The 21145-nt window shown below is 45.1% G+C and overlaps 1 protein-coding gene across 1 annotated transcript; it reads left to right on the top strand.

Moving 5' to 3' along the window:
• Positions 1 to 5282: 5282 nt before the first annotated feature.
• nrl (neural retina leucine zipper) lies at positions 5283 to 20183 on the top strand (the record flags this gene model as incomplete). The annotated part of the gene is made up of 4 exons (XM_080727025.1): positions 5283 to 5981; positions 6635 to 6910; positions 16125 to 16340; positions 19995 to 20183. The coding sequence occupies 4 exons, from the start codon at positions 5283 to 5285 to the stop codon at positions 20181 to 20183; spliced, it is 1380 nt and encodes a 459-aa protein (XP_080583151.1).
• Positions 20184 to 21145: the final 962 nt, after the last annotated feature.

The raw sequence follows: 21145 nt of genomic DNA, 5'->3' as shown, positions 1-21145 counted from the left end.
CAGTGGCCTGGTTCTGAATGCTCACAGTGGACTGGTTCTGAATGCCCACAGTGGACTGGTTCTGAATGCTCACACAGTGGACTGGTTCTGAATGCTCACAGTGGACTGGTTCTGAATGCTCACAGTGGACCGGTTCTGAATGCCCACAGTGGACTGGTTCTGAATGCTCACAGTGGACTGGTTCTGAATGCACACAGTGGACTGGTTCTGAATGCAGTGGACTGGTTCTGAATGCTCACAGTGGACTGGTTCTGAATGCTCACAGAGGACTGGTTCTGAATGCCCACAGTGGACTGGTTCTGAATGCCCACAGTGGACTGGTTCTGAATGCCCACAGTGGACTGGTTCTGAATGCCCACAGTGGACTGGTTCTGAATGCTCACAGTGGACTGGTTCTGAATGCCCACAGTGGACTGGTTCTGAATGCAGTGGACTGGTTCTGAATGCTCACAGTGAACTGGTTCTGAATGCTCACAGAGGACTGGTTCTGAATGCTCACACAGTGGACTGGTTCTGAATGCCCACAGTGGCCTGGTTCTGAATGCTCACAGTGAACTGGTTCTGACTGGTTCTGAATGCTCACACAGTGGACTGGTTCTGAATGCCCACAGTGGACTGGTTCTGAATGCAGTGGACTGGTTCTGAATGCTCACAGTGAACTGGTTCTGAATGCTCACAGAGGACTGGTTCTGAATGCACACAGTGGACTGGTTCTGAATGCACACAGTGGCCTGGTTCTGAATGCCCACAGTGGACTGGTTCTGAATGCCCACAGTGGACTGGTTCTGAATGCCCACAGTGGACTGGTTCTGAATGCCCACAGTGGACTGGTTCTGAATGCAGTGGACTGGTTCTGAATGCTCACAGTGAACTGGTTCTGAATGCCCACAGTGGACTGGTTCTGAATGCTCACAGTGAACTGGTTCTGAATGCTCACAGTGGACTGGTTCTGAAATGCTCACAGTGAACTGGTTCTGAATGCTCACAGTGAACTGGTTCTGAATGCTCACAGTGGACTGGTTCTGAATGCTCACAGTGGACTGGTTCTGAAATGCTCACAGTGAACTGGTTCTGAATGCTCACAGTGAACTGGTTCTGAATGCTCACAGTGAACTGGTTCTGAATGCCCACAGTGGACTGGTTCTGAATGCCCACACAGTGGACTGGTTCTGAATGCTCACAGTGGACTGGTTCTGAATGCTCACAGTGAACTGGTTCTGAATGCTCACAGTGGACTGGTTCTGAATGCTCACAGTGGACTGGTTCTGAACACAGTGGACTGGTTCTGAATGCTCACAGTGGACTGGTTCTGAATGCTTCTGCTTTTTGTCTGTTGGATGTTGTTTGTTTTATAATAGACCACAATGGAAACAAGCTTTAATCCATTTTGGTGCTTTTAATTGATAATACTGTGCTTTTTAACTGTTGCCAATAAATACTCTGTTCTATTCTATATCCCACCCTCAAGTCATTCATGTTTTATGGCAGCTTCTTTATGGTCAGACTGAATTAAATACATGTATGCATTTCCTTGCGTGTGTATTTACGTTTACGTTTGATAATACAGAGGAAAAAAAAGAAAAAAAAGACACACATTAAAGGGATAGTTCACCCCCCAAAATGACTTGGATATATATCCACCTCTTTCCGCCGGAGTTTGCTGGAGGCGACTGGAGATTATTTGGACCACACTTCCGGTTTAACAGCAGACATACAAGTTCACGTCGCGTCGCAGATGCAGCCTGTTGTGAGCTTGTAAATCACACTCGGCTGCGGCGCCGGAAGCTCGGTACAGCGTCTGCGCAATGCACTATGGGGCGTTGGAAACTTGTGGATATATTATTATTTAATTTTTTTACGCATTCCTTAAGCCAATCATTTGAAATTGAATTCAAATTATTGGCTTACTAATGTGACAAATACTAAAAAATATCCAAGAATTCAAGTCTCCATAGGGTGAGTAATTGATAGAAAAAAAGTAATTTTTATATCCCTTTTCTTTTTAATCGAACCCTTGCAAAGTCTTAAAGTCTATAAATATCAACTTGGTATAAATGTCAACCTGTAAAGTAGTGATTATACTCTGTCTGTGTGACAGCTGTCTGTGACACACAGAGACAACTGGTCAAAGATGCAGTGGTTTGGGAAAAGAGTAAGACAAGTATGCGCGCGCGCTTGTGTGTGCGTGTGTGTGTGTGTGTGTGTGTGTGTGTGCGTGCGTGCGTGCGTGCGTGCGTGCGTGCGTGCGTGCGTGTGTGCGTGCGTGTGTGTGTAGGCAGGCAGGACAAACAGGCAGACACACAGACCTGTACAGGTAATTTAACTCTCAGAGTTAGCATTAATCAAATATTAATTTAGCATTAATTAACTCTCAGACTTAAATTAACACAACCACAGAGTGAATGAGTGAGGGAGAGATAGAGAGAGAGAGAGAGAGAGAGAGAGAGAGAGAGAGAGAGAGAGAGAGATGGAGAGAGAGGAGGGGATGGCCACCAACAGGGGATTTGCATCAGAGAGGGAGTGAAAGAGAGGGGGGCAGGCAGTGACAGAGTGGTCACACACACACACACACACACACACACACACACACACACACACACACACACACACACACACACACACACACACACACACACACACACACACACACACACACACACACACACACACGCACACATGCGCGCACACTCCCCGTTGTGTCCCCGGCCCAAAGCGTGTCAGTGGAGGCAGTCAGTCAGTCAGTCAGTCAGATCAGTCAGTCAGTCATGTTGGTGTGGGTGTGGAAATGTTGAACGAAGCTCCCAGTCGTCTGTCCTCTCTATGACCAAAACGGTAAGAACACTTCATTCAGTTCCACCCGGTCCCCATCCCTCTGGTTCTCCTATATCTGTCCACACTTTTCCTTCTACTTTTTTCTCTAACTCCCTATCCCCCCCCTACCCCCAACCCAGCACCTCTCACTCTCGTGCGTGTCCGTCCATCGGTCCGTCCGTCTGTGCGTCTCTTTCTGGGACACTGGGCCCGCGGCCAGGTTGAGGCCTCCATGGATGGAACTCTGTCATGGTTTTTCTGCTTTCTGTTATGTCATGTTTCAGACCAATGTGTGCTTGTATGTGCTGGTGGTTTTTAGTTTGGCTGTTAATGAGCAGCGTGAACAACTGGAAGAATTGGAACTATTACACAGTAAAATACTTTTACTGGAACCTTACGGGTGTTGGTTACATTTGTACATTCCCAGCGTTACAAATGGGCAAACTAACACTATATTGATATTGCAACTACTTTGATTTACTGAGGAGCCCTTTAGTTTATATCCATGTGTCACGTTAACAGATGATGATAGTTTGATAAGACCAGGGAATGTTTGTAAATTAGACCACAAAGACTTTTATCATCAATGACTTGAATTAAAATTAGGACTATGTACAATAACTAACTGACATGTACAAAAGTAAAATGTTAATGTGTGGTAATGACAGCACACTTTGAGGCGGTGGATACACTTGTCAGAGTAGCCTAGTCCCTACATGTTGAAATGACTGCACTCTTTCAAAGCTATTTAAAAAGAAATTGAACTGAAAATATTGTTATGTTCTTTCCGTTTTCATCCATGAGTTATTTTAGAAAGAGTTGGGAAGGATTAATCTGTATAAACCGATATAATGATGTCCTAATTGGATTTAGTCTTATGAACCTTGTGAGTCTTTCTGTCAAAAATGATTAAGACCTTCAAAGACTCTTGCTTGAATTGAGTGGTCAAGAGCTCTTTCTAGAAATAATAAGAACTGTGCCCCATAGCGTAGCTTCAACTGAGTCTGATAGTAGTCTTCTCAATGTCATTGTTTCATATTGAGTTTGAGATGTGAAAAAGTTACCCTGGACTACACAAGGCAGTCAGAACTACCAACCTGTTCTTATTTGCTTGTGGGATCACATGGGGACACTATGTTTTATTAGCGTGCATGATTAGCTAATAAAATACATTCTGAGAACAGGTTTTCAAATCTGCATTTTGAACAAATGCAGCACACATTAGCAAGACTGCGAGAAGTATTGCACTTTAGTACTATACAGTATTATGCACAGCTACAAAAGTACTTTGTGACTTTGCTATATACAAATAAATAGTATTCTTCTATTACTTTGCACACTTTTGCGAGAGAGAGAGAGAGAGAGAGAGAGAGAGAGAGAGAGAGAGAGAGAGAGAGAGAGAGAGAGAGAGAGAGAGAGAGAGAGTGTGTGGGTGTGTGTGTGTGTGTGTGTGTGTGTGTGTGTGTGTGTGTGTGTGTGTGTGTGTGTGTGTGTGTGTGTGTGTGTGTTGTGTGTGTGTGTGTGTGTGTGTGTGTGTGTGTTTAAGGAGGTGAACAATGGGGGATCTGTCAGGATTAGCAAGTTAATACTATAACACACAAACAGGCCAGACAGACAAACATTAAATTCATGTGTAGTAAATGCAGTTATAAATGTTATCATGCAAAATCCATGCCATCCATGTGACCCAGTTGAATCACATCATTGGATTTTGTAAGAGACTTTAGCTGGAGTGTGCAAGTTGACTAAGCCACCAAATACTTTGTATGAAGTGGGTGCCATTGTTAGAGAAAAGTTTTTAACTAGCTCGTAGATCTGTGCTATTTACCAAAAGTTTGCCTTATGCACAGAATATGGATTATAGGGTTAAAGGAGTAGTTCACCCCCAAAATGACTTTTTTTCTATTGATTAGTCACGCCATGGAGACTAGAGTTCAATAATATTTTTAGTTTTTTGTCGCATTCCTAAGACAAAAATGTGATAACAATAAATGTACCCTCATTCGTTCCGGATGGGGACCCGTTTCGAAACGGGTCCCCATCCGGAATCAATGGGGGTAAATTTACTCGAATCAAATTTTTGTCTTAGGAATGTGACAAAAAACAAAAAATATTATTGAACTCTACTCTCCATGGCATGACTAATCAATAGAACAAAAAGTCATTTTGGGGGTGAACTACTCCTTTAATGTGGTTGAGATGCTTGGTTATTTTTTTTTAATCTCCTTTGATCACCCTTCCTCAGTGGGGACAACGAGACAAGGGCACCGGGACTCGCACTTTGCCACAAAAGGAACCTAACTCAATCACCGGTCTGCCCGCTGGACACCTGACCAGGAGACGGACATCGGCCCCGCCGTTGTGTATGGACTGCACTGAGACAACGGAGGGGGTTTTAGGCGCATGATCCTGACACGCAGAAACAGCCAACGGCCGTGGAAAACCCCGTTCCTCCGAGCGCCAGCCGCAACATGTCCTCCTCTCCCTCCCTGCCGATGGCCTCCCTGCCCGAGCCCCCCAGCCCGCTCGCCATGGAGTACCTGAACGACTTTGACCTGCTCAAGTTCGAGGTGAAGTCCGACACCCCTCCGCTCGCTCCCCCGTGCAGCACGTACCACAAGTCGTCGGGCCTCCCCCACTGCCACCACGACCCCTCCAGCTCCCCGTACGCCGCGGGCCCCCCGCACCCGCACGACTCCAGCCTCAACTCCAGCCCGTACAACTCCCTGCCGCCCTCGCCCACGCTCAGCGACGCCCACCCGCCCCCGTCCGCCTCCTCCTCGCTGTCCTCCTCGTCCTCCTCCATCTCCTTCCCGCTCTCCGTGTCCAACAGCTTCACGTCGGGCATCAGCTCCCAGGGCTCCCAGGGCACCATGGAGGGCAGCCCGGCCCCCCACCACCACGGCGGCGCGGGGGGAGGCCCGCAGGGGCCCAACCCCGCCTCCCTGGAGGACCTGATCTGGCTGGCGGCGCTGCAGCAGCAGTTCGGAGGAGGAGGCGAGGTGGGCCCGGGGGGGCCCGCCTCTCTGCTGGGGTCCCTGGGAGGAGGAGGAGGCCCCGAGCGGGGGGACAGGGAGAGGGGTGGGCCGGTCGGCGGCGGCGGCTTCCTGGGGTGCGAGGACGCCGTGGAGGCTCTGCTCAACTCTGCCGCCGCAGCGGTCAGCTCACAGGTGATGATGGCGAGTTTGGTGATATGTTTGAGTGCTTCTAAAACGTTGAACTCTGAGAGGGTACAATTAGAACCAAATGGACCCGCTTTGTTTCATTTTCATTTTTTAAATTGCTCTATAAATCAAGTGTGTGTATGGTTGCCAAAAATATGTCCCCCATAAAATGGAGTCCTGCGTATAAAACAATGTCACACCAAGGTGTCGCGAAAAACGCTAATGAAAGGTCAAAATGGACGGGCTGCCGCTAACTTTCTCCCTCCCTCTTAACTAATGTGATTCGTTGCAGCAGTGTATTGCAGTCAGTTGCAGCTGTTTATGCCATACTCATACAGACAGACAGACATACTCTACCTACAAACATACAGAGTCAGATGTAGAAACGGCAATCACCGCTCAAAAAGTTTGATAACACCTGCTATAAACCCAGAGCCTACAGGGAAGAAAAAAAAGGACTTAAAATAAATTCATCATGCCTGTTGCTAAGGTATGGCAACATGACTGGTGTCTTGCACGCGCGCGATGTTGCCATACCTTAGCTTTTGCTGAACTGACGCCACTGTATAAACCTTCACCTCTACGTGTCCCCATGTCTCCTCCTGCAGTTCCCCAACCTCTCCCAGAGCTCCACCAGTAACCCTTGTCTCCTCCCGCAGTTCCCCAACCTCTCCCAGAGCTCCACCAGTAACCTGGGGGACTCGGGCAGCGACAGCGGCGGCGACATCAAGGGCGGCGGCGACATGTGCCACCGCCAGCTGCTCTTCTTGTCGCCTCCATCGCTGCCCAACTCGGCGGGCGCGCAGGCCTCGGGCCCCTACCCACAGGCCCTCAGCCCCCAGGGCCGGCTGCACCACCACCATCAGCACCATCACCACCAGCACCACCCCATGCACGGCCACCATCACCACCACCACCACCTCCAACTCAACCAGGTACACACACACAGAGAGAGAGAGAGAGAGACCTTGGGGATCTGGTTTGGCTGAAAGTTGGGATGTTAAATGAAGTTATGGGTAAAGGTGGTTGTATAAAGCAGTGGTTCTCAACCTATGGGTCCCCCAGATGATTTACATAATGTGCAACACTTGTTTTTTTCAAAAGTAAACAAACCAACATAAAGTTTAAGTGTATATAGAGGGTAGGCTTTATGCACATTTCTAAAGTGACAATTTAAGGACTTTTGTAATACCTCTAAAATGACAAATTAAACACGGGCCAAATTGTCAAATATTAGAGGCAGAAATTGTGAAAATAGCCGATCTACATGCTCACAATGCCTCACGTTGCGAGACGTTGTGAGCATGTAGATCTGACAAATAAGAAATTGGCCAAATTGTCAAATATTAGAGGCCAAAATTGTGAAAATAGCCTTGCAACATGAGGCGTAGTGTGCATGTAGATCTGCTATTTCCACAATAGAACCGTGTTATACAAAATGTAATTCCTCAACTCTTAAGCTGGTTGCACACTGCACTGCGGTCTTTCGTTGCGTTTTGGGAATCCGAAATCCTCCAAAGCATTTTTCAGGCCAAGAAGAGAGAGAGGAGAGAAAGAGAGCAAAGGACCCAGTGGCGACAGTTGCAAAAATATGAAAAAATCAACCCTGGTCCGAAAATAAATACGAAACGGGCGGCAGTGTGCAATTGTGATTGACATAACATGAGGTTGGTAGTGCTTGTCAGGGTGGGGGGTCCCCAGTTAAAATATGTTGGGGGTCGTGGCCTGAAAAGGTTGAGAACCATTGTTATAAAGGGCTGTTCACACTACAAACAAAAACTATAATGAAATATATACTACAATAAAGATATTGTTTAAAAAAATCGTTCTAGCTCAACAAGTGGATGACTGAGTTGAGCTTGAACAAAGACAATGGTGAATGATCATGGTGAATGATCAATGGTGAATGATCATGTTCTCGTTATAGTGCTTGGTGTGAATGTCCCTTAAAGGTGATATACCATGCATTTAAAAAGTATTTATGTCATATTGTTTATGTCCCAAAAACGTTTTTCAAAAGGTTTGAGGCTAAATTACCACTCCTGAATAGAGAGCCTCTCTCATTTTGAATGGCTCTCAGAGCATTTTCAGCTGCAGTACCACCTTTGGCCTGAACTGCGCCACCCACCCCCCCCCCCCCCCCCAAATCTTGTTGAAAAAAAAAAAAATTTGAAAAAAAAAAGAACTTTTTGAAAAAAAAATAAAAAATCTTCAAAAACGTCCGTCGATGACGTCAGCGACGGCAGCAAATCTGGACAGCCTGTTTTGAGAACCCGTGGGATGCTTTTAACCTCCGCCTTCCCAAAACCAGAGAAAGACACAACGGTCAGAAATGGGACTTTGTGAGGATAGAAGGTGCTAGTGGGACCCCCAAAAAAGGTTTTAAAATAGGAAAAGTGAAATTTCATGGTGTATCACCTTTAAGACAGCAATTCCCAAAGTGGGATCCTGGACCCCCAGGGGTCCTTGAGGGGGTCCCCAGTGGGTCTCCAGAGAAACTATTGGTGGTTTTGGACTAAATTAACCCTTATAGGACCCTTATTGGTCTGTACTTCATAGTATGGAACCAAATTGGCCCTTTCGGTCCATTTCCATTTCTACACTCCAAGGCCTTTAATGCAGTGTTTCTCAACCTTTGGTGTGCCCTTTGAGATGCTTTGGACGGTGTTCCCTTTGAAATTTGACAGTGAAGTCACAATTTAAAGGAGTAGTTCACCCCCAAAATGACTTTTTTTCTATTGATTAGTCACGCCATGGGGAGTAGAGTTCAATAATATTTTTTGGTTTTTGTCACATTCCTAAGACAAAAATTTGATTTGAGTACATTTACCCCCATTGATTCCGGATGGTGACCCGTTTCGAAACGGGTCACCATCCGGAATCAATGGGGGTACATTTATTGTTATCACATTTTTGTCTTAGGAATGTGACAAAAACCAAAAAATATTATTGAACTCTACTCTCCATGGCGTGACTAATCAATAGAAAAAAAGTCATTTTGGGGGTGAACTACTCCTTTAAGGACTTATTTTAAAACCTTTTTAATACCTCAAGAAAGAAAAGAAAAAAGACCATTACTGCATCAAAAGTAATCAACAAGCTATATAAAAACTGGTAAAACATTGGCCAAAATCTAATTGTAAAATAATACAAGAAAGAGGCAAACATTTTGAAAATAGCCACACACACACACACACACACACACACACACACACACACACACCGTATATCTAAGTTTTGGCCATGAAAAGTGTGCCCTGGCAGAAACAAGGTTGGGAAACACTGCCTTAATGCAAACCAAGGTCCTTGAGATGAAAAGTTTGAGACCCACTGGTATAAGAAAACAGCATGTGAGGCCTCAGAGGGCGAGGAGAGAGAGAGAGAGGGATCACACAGTAAAGGATTTGGATCAGGATGATCATTAGGCTGCGATTATGAACGTCTGTGTCTATAGAACTAAGTATCACTTGCAGGATAACTCTCTAAAACGACAGGAAAAGTGCTGCTAGTTTTAATCTTTAACCTTTTTTATTTTAAAGCCTTTAGCCTATATGTTCTATTCTAAACTGTGAGCATAAATGACAAGTACACCACATACTGTACACACAGATGTTTGGAGAAATCTCCTGCCCGCGGCTGCTATTTATAGACTCGGCTAAGGTCTGCTTGTGGAGGTTTGTCGCGTCACAAGCTCTCAAATCCCCTTTGTGTCACAGCTCTCGCACTGAATGAACATTTTACTGTCACATTTTATTGTCACGTTGTAATGCGCCGCTGTGCCCATGCAGCAGAGCAGCCCAGTGGGAAGAGAGGCCTGATCAGAAGGTCAGAGGTTCGCCTCCCCGAATCCGCCCATAGATAGATAGATAGATAGATAGATAGATAGACAGATAGATAGATAGATACCTTTATTATCCCAAGGGGGAAAATCAGTCGCCCAGAGGCAGCACAGCAGTATAAGGATATTTACAAAGCTACAGAGAAGTATGAAAATAACAAAAAAGAACAGAGTACAGTAAAGAGCAAGGTACAACAAAGAAAAGGAACGAAGAATATATACATAAACTGTCAATACTCAATGTGAAACAGCCAACTTGAACAAAAAAAGCAAACCTTAAGCACAACTATAATACAATACAGTTCCCCAACAAAAGTGTCCATAACAGTCAATGCTAGTCAGTGCTACAAGAGTATCTCACCACCATGTCAAACACAAGCAAAATACTCTAACTACTACTACTAAACCTAGTGCAGTCAAACAAAAAAAAGGGTCCAATGGTCAGTGCAGGAAAAACAAACTAAAAAAGAAAACAAGAAAGGGTGACGCAGCAAGACGCACATGAGCCCATGTCGACCTGTCAAGTTTCTCTGAGAAAGACCTTTAAAGGGGAGAACCACCCATTTTCAAAATTGAACTATGTGATGATGTCATTGCGGTGTACTTTGCAAGACAAACCCCAAAATCAATCCTCCATAGGCAACACAGAAGATTTGTTTTATAATCTTTAATTACATAGTTCAATGTTGAAAAAGCGTGGTTCTCCCCTTTAAAGGAGTAGTTCACCCAAAAAATTACACAGCCCATGAAGCCTTTTAAAAAAAAATATTATTATGTTTTTTTTTTTAGGTCTGAGCCAATAATTTAATTACCGTCTATTGTTTAAAAAAAAAAGCAAATCTCCATGAATTCAAGGCTTCAGAAGGGATGTGTAATTGATAGACTATAAGTCATGTTTGGGGGTGAACTATAATAATAATAAGCAGCTGCCATACCTTGGCTACAGGGGGAAAAAATAAAATGTACTTCTTAAAATAAATGTATCATGCCTGTTGCTAAGGTATGGCAACATGACTGGTGTCTCGCACGTGCGCCTTCGCGCGGAGTCCAAGACAAGTCATGTTGCCATACCTTAGCTATTGCTGAGCTGACGCCACTGAAATCCTCTGAATGAAAATATTGGCCCATCTGGGATGCTCTCCGTTCTATTTGTTCTGACTGGAAGTTCACTATAGGTCATCTGTTGGCTCTTTTCGAAGGATAACCCAGAACCTTCCAGAACCTGTGAAGTTCTGTGACGTTTTGGTTTATTGGTTTCCACTGTAGAGCCTCTAAAACACGAAAATAAACAAATATACGGTAGACAATCGACTAGATCTCTGCGTCCTGGATTCCCAGAACTGTGGCTTAGAACTACTAAACCCCCGGAGCAGCTTCTGAGCCCATACCAGAAACGGGGCGTCAATTGGGTATGGCAGGGGTATGCAGCTGCCATACCCTGGGTCCAGGGGGGAATATAAAAGTTACTTTTAAATCTAAATCCATGAATGTCTCTTTGTCTATCTGCGCTGGTTATTATGTTGTTAAATTACAGTAAAATAACTACAAATGCAAAATTTTACGAAATGGTCACTTTAACAAGGTATTATGATTATATTCTCCAGACTTGTATTCTCCCCGGCTTGACAAAATGGTATATTCTCATGTTCCGCAGGTCAGCTGCACAGGTGCAATGCATTATTGTTAATGGTGGCACGTTTACTAACATACTAAGTTTAGCTGCACTTCAACAACCATTCCCGGCTGCCATATCCAGCCCAAGAAACCATAGAAACTTGTGTAAAAAAGACATTGTGAAAATAGCCGATCTACATGCTCACAACGCCTCACAGCGCGAGGCGTTGTGAGCATGTAAATCTGCTATTTTCACAATAGAACCGTGTTATACAAAATGTAAAGCCTCTTTTCCATGAGGACTCCGATCTTTGCCATACCCTAGCTTTTGCTGAACTGACGCCACTGCCAGAAACGGGGCTGTATAGCACATGGAAACAAATCCAGAACGTGTGAAATATGTTGCACGGCATGGTTCAAGTAAAAGTGTGGAAATACCCTGTTACAAGTAAACGTCCGGAATTCAAAATTCACTTGAGTACAAAAGTATTGGTTTCAAAATGTACTTAAAGTACCAAAAGTACTCATTATGCAGAATGTCCCATTTCAAGTTTTCAAACGCATGCTAACCTTTTGAAAATAGCAGATCTACAAGCTCACAATGCGTCGCATCGTGACGCATTGTGTGAGCTCAGTAGGTCGGCTGTTTTCGAATGGCCTAAATGTATAAATAGGGCTGAAGTTGTTAATGTATTTTTTTTTTATATATATATTTGTAATAATGATCAAAATCTACAAAGTAGCCAGTAACTAAAGTTTTCAAATGACTGTGGTGGAGTAAACATACAATATTTGGAGCCGAGATGTAGTGGAGTAGAAGTAAAAGTATTTGAAATTTGGAATTACTCAGGCAAAGTACAAATAACTCAAAAGTGTACTTAAAGGGGTCAGAAACCCCGCCTCTTTATTTGTTTTATCAGACTTGAGATATGAAAAGATTTCTAAAATGTAGGCGTGGTTATCTGCCGTTGTGGGGGCGAGGGGCGGAGTAATGCGTCTTCTATCAGAATCAGAGAGAGACAGAGCGAAGCTGTCAGCAGTGGGCACTGGGCAGTTGCTGTTCCATTTCGGAAACATTTTTTAAAACCAGCCATTGGAGGTGTAAAAAGTATAAAGATTCGGCAACTCCAGGTTACATAACTAATTTAAATGTGCAGGTATTTTACAAACAAGCTGTCTGAGCTTTTATCCAGCTATGGACCACGGAACCAGTGAAGAATGGACGCTACTAGGCTATCACTATAGCTATTTGCTGTGTAGTGTGTGTGTGTGTGTGAGTGACTGTGTGTGTGTGCGTGCGTGCGTGTGTGTGTCGTGACAGTGCGCGCACACACACATCGTCCACACACGAAAACTAGCAGATCTACAAGCTCGTTGTGAGCTTGTATATTAGCTATGTAGCTATGTAGCCTAGCTAACAGCCGTAGCAGCAATAGCTTCTCAACCATGTAAACACGTTGGTTTCGGCTCTACGGCTATTAGCTAGGCTACATACATAGCCGATATACAAGCTCACAGCGCGTCGCTTTCGCGACGCGTTGTGAGCTTGTAGATCTGCTGTTTTCCGTGTGTGGACGTTGTGTGTGTGCGTGCACTGTCACGACACGCACGCAAACACACACACACACACACACACACACACACACACAGGCTACACTACACAGAAAATAACACAGGCACCACACAGTGTAACTGTCCGTTGAGAGAGCCTGCTCTTCTCTCTGGCAAACAAGCATACAGTGAAACCACGCCCCCCCCTTGATACGACTCTGTAAAACAAACGTTAATATTAATTAGATATGCCTACGTCACGTTACACCACAGAACATTGATAGCTAATATTTAATGAGTGGCGCGAAAGATTTCTTTTGGACCTAGAAACTGGAAGTACACAGAAATAGCTACAGAGACAGCAGAAAGCTCTGAATCCCCAAGCCTATGGGCAAATTGAACCATATCACTGCTCCCTATCACAAGTGACTCATTTATATAATATATATTTATAGAAAAGGTGATTTTGTGTTTCATGCTCCTTTAAAGCTATACTGTGTTGCTCAGCTAGTGGTCAGTAGCGGTATTGCTTTTTTCGGCCATTTTTCGCCCGGAGTCGCCGCGGACCACCTGAGCGGAGACGCAAACCACCGCGACCGATACAAAATCCGTAGAGGGGTAGAACGTAATTTTCTGACCAGGATTTGGGGAGTAAGAGGCAGAATCCTTCACCATCGTAAACACTGTTGCTGAGGGAGTGTACTTCCTGAAGAGACGCAGCACACGCTGTGATTGGCCGGTAGTGTATCATGTGTGTATGATCCGCGATGTGATTGGCCAACGTACACACAACGTATACGGATGATGCAGATGACGTAATTTTGCAGCGAAATCCGGACCCCGGCCAGGATCATAGAAAACATATTTACAGAAGGCTTTAGGGGCTGAAATTAACGGAGTTGGGGTTCTAAAACCTTTGCGATTTAATAGTTAGGACAATTTTAAGATTAGTTTTATTAAAAAAGTTACATAGTATGGCTTTAAGGTACAGTACTAGCCTAGTTCCAGACACTGAATCGCTAGCCACACCCCTTTAATTTTTTTGTTTTGGCGATTCAGGTCTAGCATCGCTCTCATTGAAGAGGCACTGCCTCGGTTGAAAATCCGATCGGCGAATCAGCGTCGTGAATCAGCGTCTTGTGATCAGCGTGGGTGGGGGTTTCCCAGAACTAAAATGCGGTAAATTGCGGTAAAATGCGATCGTATTGATCTCGCTATGAAACACCAGTAGCAGGCATGTTATGTTGTGTTTGATTACTAGTTCGTAGTGCTCCTATTCTGACTGTTTCTTTGGTTAGCAAGTAGCACTAGCAAGCAACAGGCTAGCCACTAGCCAGCCAGTCATGTGTTGGTCGGTGAACCAATCGCTGAAGACTGCCTCTTTTTGGCAACGCCCATCCCTGCAATCACCCTGGGGCGAAGTGAGTTCAGACTGAATAATGAAGTGAAACGAAATGTAAATTCAGGCTGAGTGTCAGGCTAGTACAGTACTACTTTACACCGTGTTTGTCCTTGTAATCCAAAAGAGCCAAAACACTTGCATGTTGCGTGTTTACTGTATGTCTATCCAGTGGTCTGGAATACCGGTAGTCTCTCACGGTGCTGTACAGTATGTAGAGCACAACGTGAGCGTCTCCTTATCTTAATATCTGCTATTATTGCTGTGCATAATCCTGATCAGTGTCACTCACACTAAATCAGATTACATGACAGATTATGGATCATGGAACATGTATCACAAAATGTGGCCCCTGCCAGTCACCCATACTGTACAGCTGACACACCTTGACACGTGTTGTGAGCGCACAAGGCCCCATAAAAGTAGCAATACCACCAGTAAGACTCCCTAATTGGGAGATAAGCGACCGTCAGGTCGCATACACAAACTTCAGAAGGCAATGGTAGCCAATCAGGAGGGAATATGGGAAATGGGACAGATCCATGTTGATGACATGACTTTAGAGATACTGTGCACCGCTTTGCGTGATTTAAGGGTAAGATCTGTAGGAGCAGTGTCCAAAGATGTGTTTAGCAAGAATTGGCCTCATGGTGGCGCTAGAAGAGGGCCATGTGAGAAATGAGGTTGTGGTTTGGCCGCCAAGGAGTGTGTGTGCAAAGTTTGGCATGGATAGGGGCAACGGTGACGGAGATAAGAGTAGGGCAAAAGTGTGACGTGACGTGTGATGGACAGACTGACAGACAGCCGGTGGAGGTTTTGATAGTAACTGCAACCTGACGGTCGCAACAATGTAGACTGTAGAAGGTTGCTTCCACTCTGTTACAAGTACAAGTCCTGTATTTGAAATTTTACTTGAGTAAAAGTACAAAAGTATTAGCATCAACATGCCCATGTATGGGCGACAATGATGACATTAGTCATCTCCAACTCCATATATAAGCATAAAAGGGACACAGGCAGACAGACAGATACATACTGAGATCTCTATATAGGGTAGAAAGGAACGGACACACAGATGTAATGGGTACAACAGGTATTATAACCGGATGGGGAATGCATTCCCAACTTGCATCGTTCCTGAGTAGGCTGTAGTCAAGTTAGATGGCCCAGTTCGCAGGGGCCTTTAACTAGTGGACCATACCCGAAGTACCCGACCCGACATTTTGGGCCGGGTACGGCCTAAAATGTATGCTAATTAGGCCGGGCCAGCCTCGGGCTGGCCCAGTTAGGGCCGGGCCATAATTTTCAGGCCCGTTGAGAACTCTACCTAGGGGACCAACTAGGCCATGAGTTTGTTTGACTCGCTCCAGGGCCCTCTAAGTTGTTGGTTGGTTTATAAATGTTGCAGTTTAACCACAGCCTCCCTATTCTGGGCTGAACATGAGACATGAGACATGATGAGATCGTAGATTGGCAATTTTCCCTCTATGCCAAGATTTATGGCGTAGAAGTAGGATTCAGAATTGGATATGGTGTAGACCCCTGGGGGACTCCGGTCAATAGGTATATAGGGTTTGATAAAATATCAGTGATTTATTTTGTATGAGACCACTTTTGTAAGCGTCTCCCCTGAATATGAATATATATATATATATATATATATATATATATATATATATACTGTATATCCAATGGGTGAGTCACTGTGTCAAAGTAACACTTTAATGTCTTCTTTGTCTGTTGGCAGTGTGCAGTGGACGATCGCTTCTCCGACGAGCAGCTGGTGAGCCTGTCGGTGCGGGAGTTGAACCGACACCTGCGCGGCGTGAGCAAGGACGAGGTGGTGCGCCTGAAGCAGAAGCGACGCACGCTCAAGAACCGCGGCTACGCCCAGTCCTGCCGCTACAAGCGCTTGCAGCATCGCCACGCACTGGAGTCTGAGAAACATGTGCTCACACAGCAGGTACACACACACACACACACACACACACATACTGTATACAGTGCACACACATTGTGTTCATAAGACGCCTAAGGGCGAAGGTCGCGCCCAGGGACGTGCTGGCCATTGGGTAAAGCGGGACAACTCCCGAACGGCCGGTCCATTCCCGGCCGGTCCAGGCCGGCCATAGGAGATCCACACTAACAGAATCCATATATGGTCCTACCGACAGCTGCTATAAGCCAACCCTGGCGATAAGGTCTGAGTCGAAGAAATGCTTCTTTCCTGGCAAGAATTGCCCCTTTATACTGTAGGGCTCGTTTGTGTATTGTATGACATCACGCCACATCATCGGCTGAGGACTGTGTGATGTCATCATATCTCCATATATGGAGACATAAGTTGCTCATGCCCAAATATGGGCTGGTGCAGAGGTCAGACTTAGTGTGATGCGTAGGTTATCTCCATATATGGAGATTCAACTTCAATGAGTAACCATGGCAAACTGTCAACTGCCCGTATGTCTTGATAATTGGTAAAACAAACTTTTGGCCTATTTGTGGAGATAAGCGACCAATTGGCCCACTGGCTTGTCTCTCATGATCTGAAATAGCCAATATTTGAGTAGCAGCAGCGCTATCTCTCTCTCTATAGTAGCAGCAGCACACAGAGCCATCACATTGGCCCCACTGGCTTGTCTATCATATGAATACCGGTCCACTACTCTCTAGCTTCCTTGACTACTCCTAGATGGTCTACATACAGTTCAACCCTAACCCTAACCCGTCCAGGAGGCAAAAAAAATGAGGGCCTCTCCAACTCCTTTTCCCGGGCTGAATCAGGGGCCCAGCACGTCCCTGCGCGCCATCTGTCTTGGCCATATATGGATTCTGTTAGTGTGGTTCTCCTAACAGGGCATCATCTGGGATACAATCCCTTTTATGCCCATATATGGAGATCCCTAACAGAATCCCTTTTATGCCCATATATGGAGATCCCTGCTCTGAGTATCTGACATCACTGTGATGTCACCTGTTGTGTTTATGCCCATAAGGAGAACCCTGCTCTGAGTAGTTGACATCACTGTGATGTCACCTTGTGATGTCACAGTGATGTGTCAGGGGAACCACAGTGTCAGGTGTTACCTGTCCGTCTGGACGGACGACCGGGCAGACATGGACAAGCTGGGACGGTTCTGATAGTAAACTGCTACCTCTGTTGTTGGCAGTGCGCAGTGGAGATATGCTGTGAGACCCTAAATATGCTTACTTAGTTATTCGTTATGTGAAAGTCCTATGACGTCTGTGACATCTGACATCATACATACAATCCCTTTTATGCCCATATATGGACTGGAGATCCCTGTCTGTAGAACCAGCCACTCAGATATGGGCTGTCTTCCTCCATATATGGGCATTACCAGATGAAATCCTGTTAGATATGGGCTTAACATTGATATCATCAGATCAGAGATCTCCATATAAGGGCATAAAAGGGATTCTGTCAGTGTGGTTCTCCTGACATCACAGTGATGTCAGAGCGTGATGTCAGAGTGTCAAAACCAAAGACAGTAAAAAAGCATACACATACAGAGACATGAAGCGCCGTTTCTCATACTAAACTGCAACCTACGGTCGCAATAAGTACATAAATAACAATGTGTAGACTACATTAGTGGTTCCTGTAGCCTCTCAGGGGTATTGGAGGGGGTTCCAGGGGGGCCCAGCTAAATTAGTTAATAAAGCATCAAGATGAGCTTAACCGCTTCAACCCTGTTTTAAAGCTTTGGTGATTGCGTCGCATTTAGAGTTTGTAAATCGGCTGTAGCACCCGGGATTTGCTCTCCTGCATGTAAAGCCAGACATCTACTCACACCATTACAAACTGGTTTCTGATAGCATAATGGTTATTATCGTTCATGTATCATTATAATACATCAATGCGTAATTGTTCAACTCATTATACGTGCTCTTTTGCTCGGTGGTGCGTGGCATACCTTTCATTCTTATTCTGACACCGAGGCCTGATTTTTACTGAGTTGCGTGATCTGCTATTTCCGGTGGGTAACACAATGTGCAACCAACTCACATTATACACCTCATGCTTTGAGGCAGTGGTGTAAAGTAACTAAGTACATTTACTTAAGTACAATTTTGAGGTATTTGTACTTTACTTGAGTATTTCCTTCCAATATTTTTACTTCTACTCCACTACAAATTGGATCCAAATATTGTACTTTTACTCCACTACAATTATTTGAAAACTAGTTACTAGTTACTTTACTAGATTTTGATTATTATTACAAAACAAAACATTAACCACTTACGCCCTATATATATTTTTGGGCCATTTGATCTACATGCTCACAATGCGCTGCAATGCGACGCATTGTGAGCTTGTAGATCTTCTATTTTCAAATATGTTTATACATTTGAAATCCTGTGAAATGTGACATTCTGCATAATACTTTCTACTTTTGTACTTTAAGTACATTTTGTTACCAATACTTTTGTACTTTTACTCGCGTGAATTTTGAATTCCGGACTTCTACTAGCAACAGTGTATTTCTGCATAGCAGTATCGGTACTTTTACTTAAAGGGGAAGACCACCCATTTTCAATATTTAACTACCGGTATGTCATTAATATACCTTAGAGGAGTAAATAAACTTCCCCCCTTCTGTGTTGCCTAGAACTGGAGGATTGATTTTGGGGTTTGTATTGTAAATCACACCGGTGAATCGATCCTCCAGTTCTAGGCAACACAGAAGGGGCCAGGGGGGGAACCTTTTTTTTTTTATTTCCACACACCTCCTCTAAGGTATATCAATGACATAGTTCAATATTGAAAATGGGTGGTCTTCCCCCTCTCTTTCTCCATCTACAACAAACCAACATAAAGTTTAAGTGTAAAGAGGGTACCTGCACATTTCTAAAGTGCCAATTTAAGGAATTTCAATACCTCTAAAACAGGAATGTCAAACTCAAATGCACAGGGGGCCAACATTTAAAAAATGGTACAAGTCGAGCCAATACGTGCCAATGCACTAGCAGTGCATTGTGGGACTTGTAGTATTATGGTGGTGCGTGTGTAACAGAGTGACTCACTGCCTCAACCTGATGGCATCAAAAGTCTAATATCTCCCTCAGTCCATAGGGATATCCCTTTGGCCTGATGGGTAAGATGTTGGACTTTCATGCAGGAGACCTTGGTTTGAATCTCAGGCATTGCATGTGCAATATACCAGTGGCCAGTGGGCCAGTTCTAATAGTAATTAAATATCATCCCACGGGCCGAAGATAATTCAATCACGGGCCTGATTTGGCCCCCGGGCCTTGAGTTTGAAATATGTGCTCTAAAATGACAAATTAAACATTGGCGAAATTGTCAAATATTAGAGGCGTTGCGAGGCGTTGCGAGGCGTTGTGAGCATGTAGATCGGCTATTTTCACAATAGAACCGTGTCATACAAAATGTAATAACCTCAACTCTTAGTGCTCGTCAGGGTGGCGGAGGGGGGGTCCGCAGTTCAAATATGATTATTTTGGGGGTCACGGCCTGAAAAGGTTGAGGACCACTGACATAATACACCTCATGCTTTGAGGACAGTAATGACACCATTCCTCTCTCTCTCTCTCTCTCTCTCTCTCTCTCTCTCTCTCTCTCTCCACCCAGTTGGAGCAGTTGCAGTGCGAGCTCTCTCGCGTCATGAGGGAGCGGGACGCCTACAAGGCTCGTTACGAGAAGCTGGTCAGCAGCGCCAACCACGGGGGGAGCGGCGGGGCTGGCGAGGCCCCCCCGCCTGCCGCCGCGCCGCGCCCCAGCAACAACCCCACCTCCCCTCCCCCCGACTACTTCCTCTGAGCTCACCTCATCCTGGAGGAGGGAAGGACAGGAGAGAACGAGAGACTGGCTGGGGGTGGGGGGGGGACCGACCTAAACCAAGCAATCAATGATGAGAGTGACCAGACTTGGGCAAAAGGAAGAATGCAAGCGTGGCGTTTGAGAGTGTGTGTGTGTGGGAAAGGAGAGGAAGAGCGTGTGTGTGTGTGTGTGTGTGTGTGTGTGTGTGTGTGTGTGTGTGTGTGTGTGTGTGTGTGTGTGTGTGTGTGTGAGAGAGAGAGAGAGAGAGAGAGAGATGGAGGTGGTTGAGTATTCGAGATATTCAAGTTTCAACTGTGAAATCCGCCACCTGAGCAAATCAGGTGGATGCTGACTGTTCATATACAGGGTTAGAACATCATCCACGCCAGGGTTGCTTCACTGATTCAGTTTGGACTTTTGGCTGTTAAACTGTGAGGGCGATGGGAGCCAGAGCGACAGACAGACAGGGCGACAAGTGTTCAGCGCCGGACCTACTATACTCTGCTGAGATTCACTGCCACGGAGCAAGTGGAAGGAGGAGGTCGGGCAAACTGGCCCTAAAACCCCGACATCCTGACATATAAACCACAAACTGAATCATGGGAGAGCAATGGCTTGGACTTGCGCTAACCCTGTTCCATTCGTCCCTAACACTGCTGAGCATATTTACCTATGCAAACATTAGCTTTTTTCATTTTTTTAATGGTCTCTGGATGGCTGGGTTGAATCCACACCCTAACACGTAGTTTTGTTTCTCCCGTAAGCTGCTATGGACTGAGTAATAGTGCTGTGGTGATGGAGGTGATGTGGTGTAGGGCTGGGCAATGTACCAACGGCATGCAGTTGTACTGGCCAGCGAAAGCCTGGATTTATACTTTGTCGTGCAAACGTGTCGCGCACCAAACATTGCAGATCTACATGCTCACAAAGTTTTTTGGATAGTTGACGCATCGTAAGCATGT

Source organism: Nannobrachium achirus (genome assembly GCF_963921795.1).
Source record: "Nannobrachium achirus genome assembly, chromosome: 1".
Taxonomy (NCBI): Eukaryota; Metazoa; Chordata; class Actinopteri; order Myctophiformes; family Myctophidae; genus Nannobrachium; species Nannobrachium achirus.
The sequence above is the reverse complement of the archived record's forward strand: the minus strand, read 5'-3'. Positions and strand labels throughout refer to the sequence as shown.